Source organism: Anastrepha obliqua, chromosome 3, assembly GCF_027943255.1.
Source record: "Anastrepha obliqua isolate idAnaObli1 chromosome 3, idAnaObli1_1.0, whole genome shotgun sequence".
In the NCBI taxonomy this organism is placed as follows: Eukaryota; Metazoa; Arthropoda; class Insecta; order Diptera; family Tephritidae; genus Anastrepha; species Anastrepha obliqua.
This window is the reverse complement of record NC_072894.1, coordinates 8,326,187-8,344,368: the sequence shown is the minus strand read 5'-3', so window position 1 is coordinate 8,344,368 and position 18,182 is coordinate 8,326,187. Positions and strand designations below refer to the sequence as shown.

Sequence of the window (18,182 nt, the reverse complement as noted above, 5' to 3'; positions counted from 1 at the left end):
TTGCAAACTCGAGCTAAGCACAACATGGATTTTTTTAAATCTAAATCGTAATTATAGTTTTGTGGTGAGCAACATTAAAATTTCTTATCGTATTGGAAAATTGCAGCCAGCAGGTGAAAGGTTAATGTCGAATTAAAATATAAATAAATTCATTTAATAGTAGCGCGTCCTTGGAACCAAAGTGCGCTTCGTCATATAATCAGTAGGTATTCCGTAGCCGGAACCACAACAAGCGAGCAAAATGACGCTTGGGCTAAAATCGATTTTAATTATTTGTGCTGCTTTATTTTGTCTAAGGACAGCGCAAACGGCATTTGCTACCGAAAATAGTGCGCACAGCCAAGTGCAATTCTACAAAGATTTTCTATTGAAAGTGCACGACGAAGAAAAGTTCGAGAACTGCCTTATTTTCGGAGTTATTGAAAGAAGTGAAATTCTAGCGACACTGCTCAAAATCGTCATCGAGGATTTACAAAAGCCCATCTTATTGCAAAATTCGAATTCAACATACAAAATCGCAAATGTGTTTAACAACGACGTGCTCGTCATCGCGCAGATCGAGAACACCGAAACGGATTTGCAAGCGCTGGCCGACAGCCTGCATCTCATGCGACAGAGGCGTATAATTTTCATTTGCGCTACACTAGAAACGGCTGCAATGACCAAAGAGTTCTTACTAAACCTCTTTCATAATTGTGAAGCGAAAAAGATGATTAATGTTTTGGCTATTTTTGGTGATTTTCCGACAACGCAATCCTTTCACAGCTACAGCATCTTCCCCGCCTTTCAACTGGAGCAAAAAACATTTAACAAAAACAGTACGCGAATATTTCCCGATCGCATGCGAAACCTACTTGGATATAGTCTACGCACTCTACCCGATCTGATATTCCCGAATACGTTTGCGTTCGAGCAGAATGGTCGTGTGCAGGTTGGCGGTTTTGTGCAAAAGCTTCTGACCATATTTGCAGAAAGCATAAACGCTACGCTGTTGTTTCCGCTGCCTGTGCGGATGCATGAATTTCGTCTCCCAGGAGAATTACTCAGTCTTTTACGCAACAATAGTTTGGATATACCGGCTACACGCAGGTATTTGGAAAGCGAGGCGCAATTCGAAGAAGTATCCTATCCTTACTATATCGGAGAACTTTGCGTTATGGCGCCAATTATGTGGTACCACTCCTTTTCAAGTTTTATCGAAGTCTACTTTAGTGCTACTGATATTGCGCTGAGTGTGCTGGGCCACTGTGCCATGATGGTTTTATTCTACTTGAGTCAACGTTTGCAAAAAATACGCGCAAGGACTGTTGATGTGAAGCAGGCGGCTAATTTGCGTCCTTTGGTTACTTTTCGAATTTTGGTCTTTCTGACAATGCTTTGGTCCTCATGCGTTGTGACTAATTTCTTGGCGAATTTAAATAGTTTTTTAACTAAACCAGCCAGAGTTCCTAGCTTAAGCAGTTGGAATGATTTTGAGAATATTGGCCAGAAGGTTATGACTCCTGCTGATTTTTACACGGATGTTTTATCGTGGTGTGATGAGTCGTGCAAAAATATGGAAAAATCGCTGGTACTTTCCAAGACCTTTCTAGATGTTCGCAACCACGTTCAAAATCTCAATACCAAATATGCCTATTTTATACGATCATTTTTGTGGCAATGTATCGCTCTGAAAATGAAGAGGTTGAAGTGGCCCATTTTCTATTACACCGAGTTGTGCTTGAGAAGGCCGATTTTTGACTGTTTTCCACTGCAATCGAACTCAGTTTTTAAAGATGCACTGAATTTGTTTCTTCTGAGGATCCAGGACCATGGTTTGCGCAGTTATTGGATCGATGCAGCTTATATGGAACTCATAAGACTTAAGAAGTTTGATGGCCGCTCTATAAGTCAACCGCTGGAACGGCCGCTGGATATGGATTATATGTCATTTATGTGGCCACTGATAGGTTTCGCTTGGTTGCTGGCTGCTGTTACGTTCGCATGTGAGTTAGCCATTGGGCATTGGACGGCAGTGATTCGAAAGCGAAACAATTGAAGAAAAAAGAACAATGAAAGAAATTTCTGAATACTGATACAAAATTAAATCAAGCAAAATTTCTATGTGTTGTTAGTAAAAAATCACTCACAAATACTTAAAATTTTTGGTCATATAAATATATTATATAAATAGCACATGAATGTTGTTTAATAAAATTTGTTGTTGTTGAAATTGAAATTGTGTTTTGAAAAAGGCGAGCCAAGAAGCACTGAGCACGGTAAGTCCTAAAACACTTAGGTTAAATAGCTCATTGACATAAAGAAAGAAATAGGATATAGTAGAGACAGACTCGACTCCTGGGGAATGGGATATAAGGTTGTTATGAGGACCCTTAAGAGTCCAAGAGGACCACAGCCAACGTGCCCAGCCCTTTTGCGAGTAATAGTTTCCACATTATTTCCATATCAGGACAGGCACAACGGTTGTCAGATGGACTCCCTCTATGGTATCCAAAATACTGCTTACCATAGATAGAGAAAGCGATGAAGGAGTCAGGGTTGAGGTTAAGAAAGGGTGCCATAAGGCGGTGTACTCTCTCCCCTACTTTGGTGCTTTGTGGTGGACTCTCTTCTTAATGATCTGCAGGAAATTGGACACATCCAAGCTTACACAGACGATGTGTGCGTATTAATCTCAGGACGATCACTTGAAGCTATATGCAATAATATGCAGGCAGCTCTAAATAAGATTGAGTATTGGTGCGAATTGCATGGTCTTTCGGTTAATCCTACAAAAAGTACCTTCGTGCTTTTCACTAGGAAACACATTGAAAGGGGTAACACAGCAACTGTCTTCTGAAGTTTAATATTTAGGAGTAATCCTAGATAGTAAACTTACCTGGAAGAAGCACGTCGAGTAAAAGGTCTCTCGAACACTAAAAGTCTTCTGGCAGTGTAAGAGAACCTCTGGCAAGACATGGGGTTTAAGATCGGCGATAGTACATGGTTGTAAACCACTCTGATTATACCCATTATTACATACGCCTCTGTAGTATGCTGGAAGTCTACAATGGTTAATTCCAGAGTAAAACCCCTAAACAGGCTACAAAGTACTGTGTGCTTGGATATCAGAGGTGCCATGAGTACGACATCTGGTGATGCCCTTAACACCATTCTGAACTTGCAACCTTTAGATCTTCAAATTCGGCCCAAGCTAAACGGAGTCTGGGGAAATGAAGAAAGCACTGCCCACTGTCTGATATACCACCAGTTGTCGGAGTGATGCGCACTGTTCTCGATGCCAGTGGACAATCGGGTGCATGTTGTTAGCTTCGGTAGGAAGTATGATGTTTTGATCCCAGATAGAGATCCATGTAGAAGTCCAGACTTTCTACACTGACGGGTCCAAAACCAGTGATGGTAGCTGAAGATGGATGAAGACATTAAGTACTCCTATGTCACAGGACAGATGGCCACGGTATTCCTTACGGAAGCCTATAAAGGACCTGAGGGTACTGGTGTAATCACAGGGTGCAACGTCTGTAGTCAGCATATGGCTGCCATGGCGGGCGTAGAAAGCCTGATATGCCTATCCTGTCTTGAGAACGATGACACTACAGAGCGTTTTCCAACGTTTCAGAATCAGACTTAGGATATTGGGTTGCTATATACTAAGTAGGGACAAAGTTCATACTCTTCCTCTTCTGAATACAAGAGATTTGTGGGAAAGTGACTTCAAACTAATTTATCCGTCTTACCACCCACTTTTTATTCTTCCTATCTCTATCTACTGAAATCTATCAAGGTGTAGTACAATGATCTCCTGACTGAGTGCTTGGACTTGTCCAACCGCCCACAAATCTAATCTAAGAGTTAAAGCCGACTTAGAAAAGCTAAACAAGGTGCTTGAAGGTTAAAAGTTTATGGTCTATGGAGTCAAATGCTGTGGAATGGTCAAGTAGAGTAAGAAAAGTCACATACTTTTGTCAATGTTGAACCTTACATCATCCCAAACTTTTAGGAGTGCTGTGATACAGCTCGTACTACATCTAAGCCCCGACTGCAATGTGTTCACCAAGGCGTTGTTATTGAGAAACGTGTTTGTCTGGCGATGCATAATATGCTCAAGAACTTTAGATAAGAACGGCAATATTGCAATCGGGCGGTAGTTTCCATTCGGTTTCTTTATTGGTGGTCATTTTTTAAATTTATTGATTAACCTGTATATTTCTAAAATTTTATTCCAAATTTTCGCCTGCTGCGCTATTTTAAGAAATTTTTTTTTTAACACAAGGTGAAGTCCAAAATAATAATAAGACTGAGCTAAACTAGAAACGACAGGAACTTTGTTCTGTTCTTAGTTATTCAAAATAGTTCCCTCTGACCTCGATACTCGGTTTTGCGAGATGTAAAAGCTTTTCGAAAGAGTTTTTCACGTCATTGACCGGAATGTCCTTCAGGATGTCGGTACAAGCCTTTTGGATGGCCTCTACGGACGCAAAACGTTTTCCTTTCATGGCTAAATGTAATTTTCCGAATAGGTAAAAGTCACAGGGAGCCATATCAGGTGAATACGAGGAGTGATTGATGGTTAAAAGGCGATTTCTAGTCAAAAAATCAGTCACAAGAGTGGATTGATGAGTTGGTGCATTATCATGCAATATGCGTTTGGCCCATTGGCACGCACTTCTTGTGGACAATTCCCTTGGAATCGTAAAATCAAATGAGCATCGACTTGGTTTTTGACATCTTCAAACGCAATTTATTAGGTGGTGGCTCGTCTGGAGCCTTCCATTCGGCACTTTGACGCTTAGTTTTAGGTTCATGTTGGAAACACTATGTTTTATCACTAGTTTTTCTTGTGTTTTCCCTTGTTCACTCCACTTGGGAGCATAGGGCCTCGACAAGATTTGTTGTCTTGCGTTGGTTTCGTTAATTTATTTGATTTCTGACAGGGTAGGTGATTAGCCTGCCGCTATCAGTCCTAAGTAGTGGCAATGCACACCTGTCGTTGCTTAGGAACAACGCCTTCTTACTGCTTAAAGCGCCATCTGTGTCTCACATTTTTCTGACAGAAGGATTACACAGACGGTTGAGGACTTCGCTAAATTTGGTGTGTCTGTGCTATTACCGCGATTGCCCGCTTCCTCTTGTTGGCGCCACTTGATGCAATGTGTAACTGTGTGATTTTCTTTGTTTTTGTTTGTTTTTAGCAGCCTCAATGCAAATAATGCGCTGACTATTGTGCGGTAGTAAGGATGTAAATGATGAAAAGGATACGTTTTTGGGTTTGAGGAATGAGATTTTTTTTGTTTAAAAAAAAAAGTGAAAGTAGGTAAATTTTGAAAAGTGCGAGGACCGTGCTTTACATGGGTTTCGAAACCACACTCTTTGGGATGGCAGGTTAGTGCACTTACGCTAGACTACCTAGGCTGCCAGTTCTCGTCTTTTCTCGCCTCTTTTATGAGGTCTTTCGAATATTGAATTCTGGACAATTTTTGGTTCTCAGTTAACTTGTGCGGAATGAAACGTTCACAGTCCTTTCGTAAGCCCAAATGATCAGTTAAAATGCGATAAATCGATATTTTGGAGATATTCATCTCCGATTCCACGAATTTTAACGTTGCTTTCGGTTAATTTTTGATAAATTTACGAACAATTTCGATGGGGTTTTCAGTGATTAATGATTTTGGGTGACCCCATGTATGGTATGTTCATTCTCATTTATGTCCTCACAACCATCTCTGAAACGTGTAAACCACTTATGAACTCCGGCACGAGATAGACAATCATCGCCATAAACTTTTTTCATCAATTCAAATGTTGCGGTAAACGTTTTACCGCTTTTAAAACGAAATTTGTTATTAGCTCTTTGTTCGAAACTCATTTTTGTACCGATGATACAAACATACTGACACTTTAGAATCAATAACTTTGCTTCCACTGAACCGTATGTCACCAAGTTTCACTGGAAGTCAGCCAGGGATGTAACTTCCAACGCACTAACTCATTAAAAAGATGGCGCCATCAAAAACATTTTTATGACGCCAGTATTATTTATTTTGGACTTCACCTTGTATATCGATTTGCCTGTATATCTCTGAAAAAATATAATATTTATCCATGTGCGCTTTAAACTGCATAATTACCGAATTAATGAATTCATTAATTTCCAATTTCACACTTACAAAGGTGCTATACCGAGAATGGCATATTTACTCTGTTAGCTCCGGCATCAACTAAATCAACAAATTGTCCGCTGTTAGGAAGAATTTCAACAGATTATTTCAATTACAGAAATAGTTCACTGAAAAGCTAATTGTATTTTAATATAAAAATGTTTTGAAATTAGTTAATTATATTAGTAAAATTAAAATTCATTTAAAACTAACTTTTTCAATTAAAACACAAATTCATTAAATTTCATTGCCAAAAGCTTATGTTTACACAAATTATTAAAAAAAACCACTGAATTCATTATTCATTCAGCTGAATTGCGAATTAATCACTGCGATTAAATGCGTGCACTCCAAATTACTTCACTCCATTGTTTTTCAGAGAGGTGCTTTACAGTGTTTGCACAAAATTTGTCCCAATCGCTGGCATTTCTGGCCGTTGCTTAGTAGATTCAACGTTAGCGCGCTGAACTTTTGCGTTTCGATTCAATTAAATACGCATCATTGTCCAGTCAATTGTACTGATGTAATATAGGGAGTTTCAAAAAGGTAAAGTCATTTATGCACGTAACTCATTAGCTTTACAAGTTTGGGAAACTCGCTCATTTACGAGTAATAAAAGGAACTCGTTTGACTGCTTGACAGCACTGCCAATCCCAGAGCTGATGAACAGCGAATGGACCAAATGACGAGCTGCCGGAAATAAAGCGCCAAAAACAACAGACGAAAACTGTTCGTTCGGAGAAGAGCGCTGAGTGTTTGTGGACTAGAAACGGTGACTAATTTGAGTTATGTTAGACGCCTATGCTGCTGATGAAGTTCCTCAGATTTTTTATATCAAGACCTGCTATATTAGCAGGCGTAGGAAAGAAGTGAGAACCAAGATGCTTAAAGCGCGAGAGCGAGACAGCTAAGGAGAAGGTGCTCAGGTGATTCCACCACAAACAGCAAACGCAAACAAGACTCGAAGTAATTTCGAGTCTCACGGTATGTATATCTCGCGGCTAGTGCTCCGTGAGGACGCCTACGAAATTTGAGAGCTGAGATTTTGTCATCCTCAAAATATCCCACCCACAATCCACACTTGGCCAGAAGAATTTCGCGACCTTACAAGTTTGTGCCCAGCGCTCGCTGAGTTGATCGTTCCAGAAGGAGCTCACAGGTTGTTAAGACGATCCCGATCCTCTCCTTTTGCGTAGGCACGATCTCACAGGTCCTTTGCCTGGCCAGCTCATCCGCTTCGCAGTTTTCTGCAATGTCACTATGACCAGATACACAGATTAGTCTTATGTCAAAGAATTCGCATGCAATCGAAAGAGAAACCAGGTATTCCCTGACCAGTTTCAAATGCACAACAATTGAGCCCAGTGCTCTAATTTCCGCTTGCCTATAGGAGTAAATATTTACCTTATTAACAGTTATTACGCAAGTGAGCAGCCAACCAGCTGCTTCTTTGATTGCGACTACCTCTGTTCGGAACACACAGCAGTGATTCGGTAACATGTTTTTGAGTCTGATGGGAAGCTCTTTGCAGAAGCTCTTTTGCTGGAGGACCTTCCGCCCAACTTTGAATCATCCGTGAACAGGTTCACCAAGCCCTGTTACCAAGTGTTGCACCCAGCCCACTCCTCCTTTGATGGAATATGGGTGGAGAAGGTTCCGTTTGGACTATGCGAGGATACTCACTGATCCGTTCTCAAGGGGATGAACCCAAAGTTTCTAAGGATGCTTGAGTATCCGTAAATGAGGTCGAGCCTGAAGCCCGAATCCCTCATCCTGATTGCGGTCAAAAAAGCAACCCGGAGTCTTCAACTCATCCGAGAAAATAGAAATGAATCGAATTGTTTTGCTGGCGTAAAAATAACCGACGGCAAGAAATCCACCACAATTCTGCGAAATTTAGGTGGGCAGCTGATAAAATGTTAAGGGACTTGAGGATACCAATGAGAAGGAGGACTTTGTAAGTGAACTCGAAACTTATTTTCTTAAACTACCAAATGAAGGCCCGGTGGAACTGCAATGTAATGCTATTAAAAACGTTTTTATTGAAGCAAAGAGTAGAATTCTCGGACTTCTCAAAGCTAAAAGAAGAGATTGGATTTCAGAACACGCGTGGGTGCTGATTAAACGCAGATATGCTAAGGAAGGGATAGAACAAGCGAAAACGAGAGGGGCCAAAAACCAAGCCCGCTTTGCATACTTCTACTTGATAAAAGAAGTCAAGAAGTCAAAAAAACTTGCAGACGAGACATAAGGACTTGGGTAGATGCGCTTGCTATTCATATCGGTAAAGACTCATAACCAAAGTTTCTTATCAAAACGAAAATTGGCACATAGACAATATCAACTTATGCGATGGCTTGAACGCTATGAACAACTTGTCGAGTCTTCTCCTGGCACCAGCCAAGGAAGCCTACCGCCTGATTCAGCAGCTAAAATTTGATGCATGACACGTGTTAACTTAGAAACGCGGACTCATTGAGGAAACTAAGCAGCAATAATTGCAATGAAGCCGATTAAGGCCTCCGAAAGAAACCAGATAACATTAGACGTCAAGTCGCCAGATAGCATCGGAAATGCTTCGAGCAAACTCGGAATCTTCAGCAACTATACTGCATAGTTTCTTTAAAAAAATCTGTAACGCTGCATCTTTCCCAAAAGATTGGATGCAAGGTATAATAGAAAAGTTCCTAAGAAGTTTTTGCATCCGCGTCATGCTCTATACGTAGCTCTATAGAGAGCCTGTTGCTGGGTGAAAATGAACTTGGCTCAGTGGAACCAATGAAAACAATGGAGATGCAGGCGACCCTTGCAAACCCTTTAGCTGATTCTGGGGAGGCTGCACAAACACATTTACGTCTCAGTGCTCTGACACTTTCTTCTACGGACGGAAGTAATGTGGTTAATTTGGATGCAAATCCGAAAAGTACCACTATAAAGAAAGCATCTGATTCGGGAGGCAATTTGGAGAACGCAGACGTGGTTATGACGCAGGCAACTTCTGCCTGTCATGTCACCACGACAGAGAAAACCAAATTGGTTTCTGTCCTAGCACCAATTTCGGCGACTGTTGGGAATATGGTTAATTCGAGTCCACGCTCAGAAAGGACCAACGAACACGGAACAGAGAAAAGAGAGAATCATCTGTCTAATAGGCGGAAGAAGCGGCAAAGGCAGAGGAACGCGAAGAAGGCAAGAGAAGCAGAAGGTACGACTACGGTTAACGTAGCTATGCCAATTGCGACTCGAGCCGGAATTGGGGCTCATTTGCCTTCGTCCACTACTGTAGCCGAATCAGGCAAGCGGAACAGATCTAATGATGACCCAAGTGGTCTGTCTACCTTGACAAGAGGAAGAAGAAAAAGAAGGAAGGGTAACAAACTGAAAGCAAGCTTAGACAACAGGTTGTCGTGACTGCAGGAGGTGCCTCTTGCAGCAATCAAGTACCTGGTAGTAGTACCAACGAATCCAGTGGAACGAGTGCCGCGGGGGCTAAGAGTGCAGTAGCGAGCGCGAGACCGATACCGCCTAGTGATCCATTATTGTTCGTCGGAGGTAACTATGCTACGGCAGCAGCCAGCGGCATGATGGTGGTGACATCTGTGTCGATGGACATATCCAATAGTCCCAAAAACAATTGGATTTTCTCGACAGTCAAGCCAGGGAGGCGATAGGGAATCAAAAGACGTACCTAGATTCGAGCGAATGAGAGTTGAGCAGGGTATCTTGTCCAACCCCCCACAAATCTAATCTAATCTAATCTAATCTAATCTAATCTAATCTAATCTAATCTAATCTAATCTAATCTAATCTAACCTAATCTAATCTAATCTAATCTAATCTAATCTAATCTAATCTAATCTAATCTAATCTAATCTAATCTAATCTAATCTAATCTAATCTAATCTAATCTAATCTAATCTAATCTAATCTAATCTAATCTAATCTAATCTAATCTAATCTAATCTAATCTAATCTAATCTAATCTAATCTAATCTAATCTAATCTAATCTAATCTAATCTAATCTAATCTAATCTAATCTAATCTAATCTAATCTAATCTAATCTAATCTAATCTAATCTAATCTAATCTAATCTAATCTAATCTAATCTAATCTAATCTAATCTAATCTAATCTAATCTAATCTAATCTAATCTAATCTAATCTAATCTAATCTAATCTAATCTAATCTAATCTAATCTAATCTAATATAATCTAATCTAATATAATCTAATCTAATCTAATCTAATCTAATCTAATCTAATCTAATCTAATCTAATCTAATCTAATCTAATCTAATCTAATCTAATCTAATCTAATCTAATCTAATCTAATCTAATCTAATCTAATCTAATCTAATCTAATCTAATCTAATCTAATCTAATCTAATCTAATCTAATCTAATCTAATCTAATCTAATCTAATCTAATCTAATCTAATCTAATCTAATCTAATCTAATCTAATCTAATCTAATCTAATCTAATCTAATCTAATCTAATCTAATCTAATCTAATCTAATCTAATCTAATCTAATCTAATCTAATCTAATCTAATCTAATCTAATCTAATCTAATCTAATCTAATCTAATCTAATCTAATCTAATCTAATCTAATCTAATCTAATCTAATCTAATCTAATCTAATCTAATCTAATCTAATCTAATCTAATCTAATCTAATCTAATCTAATCTAATCTAATCTAATCTAATCTAATCTAATCTAATCTAATCTAATCTAATCTAATCTAATCTAATCTAATCTAATCTAATCTAATCTAATCTAATCTAATCTAATCTAATCTAATCTAATCTAATCTAATCTAATCTAATCTAATCTAATCTAATCTAATCTAATCTAATCTAATCTAATCTAATCTAATCTAATCTAATCTAATCTAATCTAATCTGATCTAATCTAATCTAATCTAATCTAATCTAATCTAATCTAATCTGGCTTTTGCTGCCAGAAATCATATCCGGTTCATATAACTACTTACACTGGGCATCATTTTTTAGCATTAAAATAACGTTTACGAGCTTTATTTGTTCTTTTTTTCAGAAAAATTCATCCCACCGCAAAGATGGCTTTAACTCGTGAAAATTTTCATGCAATGATTTATTACGATTTTTAACGTGGATTATAGAGATAGGAGTGACTTAATCAACTTACTTCGACTTTTGGCTTTGAAGTTCCATATTTAGCCACTATGAAACGCTGGTGTCAACGAGTTCCAACGTGACCGTCGATTCTTGAAGAATGAATTTCGTTAAGGTTGCCAAAAAACGGTTGCTGTGCCAGATGTAATCGGCGCTGTGCGTCAATTGATAATGCAAGATCACCATGTGACGATTTTCAAATTTTCGAATTTAATATAATTCACTTTTCAATTAGATTGTCGGGCTGAAAAATATTTATTAATTTTGTGAAAACGTCGCACGATTTTTAACAACAACTGGATGTGAAAGTTAGACCTCTAGACACCAAATTAGCGCTTGAATTGGTTGGGATATGCGGAAGTTATAGTGAATTAAAGCAAAGCTACCGCAAATAGATTTTTATTAAATTCCTTGTTTCTTAAAGATATTGCGCTCTATGATTTGCGGTTTAGTTAAACTTTCGACATCAAAAGTAACACAAATGCAAACTCCAGTGAGAAACCAATACAAGAATATCCCATAATTTGTAATGAGACAAAATATCACATAACAAACACCACGCACAATTTAATCCAGTATAGAGAATAAAGTGAAGAAATTCCTTAAACTTTGCATTAATTTACTATTCAGCAAATTGAAATAGTTGGCCAACATTTCAGCCGCATATGTAGTGACTGTGAAAAGGCGTGAAGGGCAGGCAATCTGAGTCAATATGAATGGCTGCATGTAAGTGAAAGTGATTCGATTAATGTGTGCCCATTTACTTTACGGTTTAACGCAAGCAACAACTATTAAACGTACAAACCATGCAGGAAAAATATAATAGAAAATAAAATAGTGGATTCAATGCGCATATATTTTGTTTGAATTGCCTTCAGCTCCCGTTGCTTCAAACTATTTCTTGATTTCAGACAGCTGTGAGTCCCGCAATTTGTGACGCCAGCGATATATCTTTTTTTGTAACACGCTTTTTGAGGCGAATCTCGTATGGCGAGAGCCAAGCACTATGTGAAATCCCAGCCCGACACCATTCCCGTTTATTCTTTTGCAAAACACACCCTTGCGGGACCCCCCGTTTCACCCTATCTAATAAAGCGCTTTCGAAGGATGCCTTCATAACAATTTTGATCGCTTTTCAAGAGCTCAACTCTATGCCACAGGACAGATGGGCACGGTATTCCTTACGGAAGTCTATGTCATCTTGAATGCCGCGTACTGGCTAATTGAGAAAAATTGGCGGAGCATCAGTATTGGAATTTGTAGTGACAGTCAAGCTGCACTGCAAGCCCTTGCTAACACACGCTGCTCTTCGAAGTTAGTCGGTGAATGTAAGACAAAACTGAACAGTGTTGCAAAACACAACAAAATTAGTCTTATTTGGGTGCCTGGACATTGTGGTATTACAGGGAACGAGTTGGCTGTGATAAATTGCCTAATGAAGGCTCTGCAAGTATGCCACTAGGCCCTGGACTCTTTCTAGGTGTCAATTTCGCATCGATTCCACCATGGATTGACAACTTCATGAGGTCTACCCACAGAGGTCGTTGGTCTGAGTTGAACTCGTGCAGAGTAGCCAAGTGCTTTGTGAAAGAACCAAATAGGAAAACAACGACCTTTCTCCTAAAACTCAGCAGGAAGGACCTGAGAGTATTGGTGGGTGTAATCACAGGGCACAACGTCTGTGGTCAGTATATGACTGCCATGGGGGTCGTGGACAGCCCGATATGCCTATCCTGTCTTGAGAATGACGACACTGCAGAGCATTTTCTCTGTAGCTGTCCGGCGTTTTCCAGAATCAGACTTGGGATATTGGGTTGCGATATACTGAGTATGGATAAAGTTCATACTCTTCCGAATCTCTTAAGATTAATCAATGAATCCAAGAGTGAGCGTAAACTAAGTTATCCGTCTTACCACCCACTTTTTATCTTTCCCATCTCTATTCTTTCTACTGAAATCTATCCGGGTGTAGTACAATGGTCTCCTGACTGAGTGCTTGGACTTGTCCAACCGCCCACAAATCTAATCTAATCTAATCTAATCTAATCTAAGAGTTCAACTTGATGTTTAGATATAAAAAGTAATGGTTTGAAATATTTTCTGAAAGATTTTGGGAGTGTAGTGCGAAAGTGTTACAATTATTCTTTTATTATTCTTATTCTAAAATTACAAACCCCTGTCTAGACGCATATTCTATTCGTTTACCTGGCAATGCTCTCTTCAAAAGTACTAATTTTTCATGGTAAAATCAGCCGCTTATTAGTTTCGCACGGTTTTAGTAGTTCGCATAGTATCACTCTCTTCTAGTCCCAGCAACAACACTGAATCATCTTCGCACTAGATACACTGCGCTATGTAGATCCATTTTTCGTGCTCCATTCCGCCTATATTCATAAAGTATTATTTCTTTTTTTTTTCTTTGTGTTCTAGAGACATTTTTTGTATGAGATTTTTACTCCTATGGCTCTAAACATCTTATTTTGGTTTGATCGGAACTCTTTCCGGCGCATGCAAAGTGCTGCGTTCCTCATTCTAAACTCACCTAAAAGTTATGTTTGCACTTGGCACGAGTCTTCCGGGAGAGCTGATTCTAAATCTTACAGCATCGAAATCAGAACTCGAATGTTTTTAATGACAGAGTAAGATTTTCGCCATAAACTTCAGACAACCAAACAAAACAAAAATCACATTACTATAAAACCAAATCCCATTTCCTCAGGACAATGCTGAACTCCCTAATTTAAAGTTCGAATTGTTGGAGCATCCGCCGTATTCACCAGATTTGGCCACTAGCGACTTCCACATGTTTCCAAGTGATGAGATCATAACAGCTTTGGAAGCGTATTTTGGAACATCAACTGTACTGAAGTTCAGGGAGACTATACTGAATAATAAATTATATTTCAAACCATAAAATTGTGTGTTTCTTATCGAGCCGCAAAACTTACTGATCAACCTATACAGGCTGGATATCATAATCAAAAATTAGATGTCATGAAATTACCGTCTTTTTCCGAAAATATCATTCTCCGAAAATAAGCACTATCCTGATTTTCGGAACTTTTTGTAAAATGAGGCATCCCCCGAAAATAGTCCCTTGTTAAAATAATGTGACAAAAATAACTCTTTAAAAAATACTGTTGATTTATTAAGTATAAGTAATAATATGTTTAGTTTTCTTAATACTCGTATTTCAGAGAAGTGTTTGAAACAAAATATTCCGAGAAATTAGAGTTGGATCAGGTCGGAGGAAGGAAACCAATGGATTTGGTTGTGCGCAGGACTGATATTCAAAAATTTGCCCTTGAAACAGGAATTGAATTTGATATATCCACAGAAGAATTTAAAGCATCGTCAGGCGGGTTGGACAACTTCCTTAAACGATATGAACTGTCTCTAAGGAGATCAACAACATTGTTTAAGCTGGAAGACAATGAAGTTCTTAAGCGTGCACTTGCGTTTAAGCTTTTTGTTGATGGCATCGATTTTTCGGAATACCAGCTCTCCAACATGATTGCTATGAGATGAGACCGCGGTATTCCTAGGCCAAGGAGCTCAAATGACAGGCTTCTTCGTCAATTTACGTTCCTTCTACTGCTTACGATAGTGCACGTGTTATCTGTATTTTGGTGATTCGTCTAGATGGCAAGAAAGTATCGCCATTTTTAATCACTAAAGGTAAAAAAAGACCGGATTCAACGTGTTTCAGAATTTTATGCCATTGAAAGTGATAAAACCTGGTGCACCTAAGCAGTTATAAGAAAGTGGGTTGATTTTATGCTGTCACCACTGTTGAGAGATCAGAATAGGCTAGTTTGGGATTCAGCCGAGATGAAGATTGATCAAATAGTGATTCCGGCAGGAATGACTGGTTACCTCCAGACACTTGACATTGCAATAAACAAGCCATTCAAAGATCCTTTGCGGATGGAAATCAATGAATATAGTGAAAAAAGAATGGTGAGAAATCATAGAGGTAAATTTGTAAAACCAGGCTTACAAGAAGTTATGAATTGGGTAAAAAATTCATTGGACAAAATAACTGATAGTGATGTTTCCAATGCACTACGAACAGGCTACTTAGAAAAGAAATATTCATTTAACAATCGCAAGACATGAGAGATTCGGACCAATGATTCAACAGGAAATGGATTTGGCAGAAAATCAGAATATAATTCAGAATTTTATTTATGATGATGTCCCAGAAGAAGATGACTAATTGAATAAATTTAAATTTCTGTGTTCTGTGTAAAATAAATATTAAATAAAAATATATAAATATATTAAATAAAAATATATAATTATATATAAATATATTTTTACTTTGGCTTTCCCCCGAAAATAAGCCCTAGTGCGTATTTTGGACCAAAAAAGAAAATAAGGCAGTGTCTTCGGTATCTATCAGTTTCTAATATTAAAAAAAAGAGGTTGTCTGTAAAGTCGGTTTACTGACGATAGTTTAACGTGACAACGTCATAAGAAAATATTGATGGAATGGTTGCAATTTTCAAAACAAAATTTTAATTTTATTTGTTTGATAGATATTTTGTATGGATATAGAGCAGGAGGTAAATGGAATCGCAATGGAATAGGTCAAGTTACATTTACACAAACGTGAAAAATGACGAAATATTTATCAAATTCATGAAAGATATCTTCAATTTCGATTGTGCATCAGACCTTAATAAGTCAACAACACAAGACACTTTACACTCGAAACACTCCCTTTCATTTCCTACTTTTTCTATCATCGTCCTATTCTCAACAGAGAAATGGTTCATTACCATGCACACAGGAAGAAGGCATATGCAAATACAAATATGTGAATTTATATACAAACGCGCGTATACATACATATCTATACTAATATTATAAAGAGGAAAACTTTGTTTGTTTGTTTGTTACGAATAGGCTCAAAAACTACTGGACCGATTTTAAAAATTCTTTCACCATTCGAAAGCTACATTATCCACGAGTAACATGGATTATATTTTATTTTGGAAATAGGGCTCGAGATATAGGTCAAAACGTGGACTCGGGTAACCTTCGGACGTGTATGTACAATATGGGTATCAAATGAAAGCTGTTGGTGAATGCTTTAGTACAGAGTATTTTTCATGCCGCTCCGTGACTGGGGTCTCGAGATATAGGTCAAAACGTGGACCCGGGTAACCTTTGGTTGTGTATGTACAATATGGGTATCAAATGAAAGCTGTTGATAAGTGCTTTAATACGGGCTAATTTTCATACCTAATGATGACTAGGGTCTGGAAATATATGCCAAAACGTGGACCCGCCGTGTCTTTGCACCGAATTAAACCAAACTTACCCACATTGTTAAGGAGGTATTGAAGATGGTTTCCGTATAGTTTGGATACCTATTGGTAGATAGGGTCTCGAGATATAGGTCAAAACGTGGACCCGAGTAACCTTCGGATGTGTATGTACAATATGGGTATCAAATGGAAGCTGTTGGTGAATGCTTTAGTTCAGAGTATTTTTCATGCCGCTCCGTAACTAGGGTCTCGAGATAGAGACCAAAACGTGGACCCTAGAATGTCTTTGTACAATATGGATATCAAATTGAAGCTGTTGGTGAATGCTTTAGTACAGAGTATTTTTCATGCCGCTCCGTGACTGGGGTCTCGAGATATAGGTCAAAACGTGGACCCGGGTAACCTTTGGTTGTGTATGTACAATATGGGTATCAAATGAAAGCTGTTGATAAGTGCTTTAATACGGGGTAATTTTCATACCTATTGATGACTAGGGTCTGGAAATATATGCCAAAACGTGGACCTGCCGTGTCTTTGCACCGAATTAAACAAAACTTACACACATTGTTAAGTAGGTATTGAAGATGATTTACCTATTGGTAGATAGGGTCTCGAGATATAGGTCAAAACGTGGACCCGGGTAACCTTCGGACGTGTATCTACACTTCTACACTAATATTATAAAGAGGAAAACTTTGTTTGTTTGGTTGTAATGAATAGGCTCAAAAACTACTGGGCCGATTTTAAAAATTCTTTCACAATTCGAAAGCTACATTATCCACGAGTAACACAGACTATATTTTATTTTGGAAAAAATAGGGTTCCGTAAGATATTTGAATTTTTCGGATACAAACTGGAAAAAATCAACCAAAGAAGTTTCTTATTTTGCGTACGCTGCCTAAACTACAAAAGATAGAACCATAAAACGTTATAATTAATTGTAGATCTTATAAATATCTACAAAAAAGTCCGTGACACACTATACCTATCTATGTCGAGTGAGGCACAAGAACCACATTTTTATTTAAAAATCTTGAATTTTTTTTGGACTACATTTAAACGCGTTTATTTTACTCATGCTATTAATACTTATCAAAAGAAATTATTTCATCAATAAGTACAGTTTATGTTGATAATATTTGGTCTTTGAATGATTAAAATTGGACGTTTGGTTTTGAAGTTGTGGTGAAATTAAAATATTACGATTTCTGCTGCACGGCCCATTGCGAAGTGGGCGTCACCAAGGCCAGTGGTGCGCGTGCGGGAGAGGGGTGTTTAGATCTATGAGTAAGGTACCCGCGCGGCTCAGACGCGAGATCGGCTCCCTACGCAGCGGTCGTGCGCGAAGTCTAATAATTTTCATGAGATTTTTTTTAGATTTTGTTCTTAAAACTACACCTACGCAAAAGTTCTTCTCAGAGCTAAACAACAGTCCTTCTCATAGCTATACAATAGTTATTTTCAGGGCTAACAAACAGTTCTTTTCAGGGCTAACCAACAGTTCTTTTCAGGGCTAAACAACAGTTCTTTTCAGAGCTAGAATATTACACGCTATTAACATTTTCTTAAACATTTGAAAATGCCTAAGAGAA

The 18,182-nt window shown here is 38.4% G+C and overlaps 1 protein-coding gene across 1 annotated transcript; it reads left to right on the top strand.

Annotated features, from left to right (window-relative positions):
• Nucleotides 1-241: 241 nt before the first annotated feature.
• Nucleotides 242-2,038, top strand: LOC129240586 (uncharacterized). The gene has a single exon (XM_054876488.1). It carries the CDS (start codon nucleotides 242-244, stop codon nucleotides 2,036-2,038), a length of 1,797 nt encoding a protein of 598 aa, XP_054732463.1.
• Nucleotides 2,039-18,182: the final 16,144 nt, after the last annotated feature.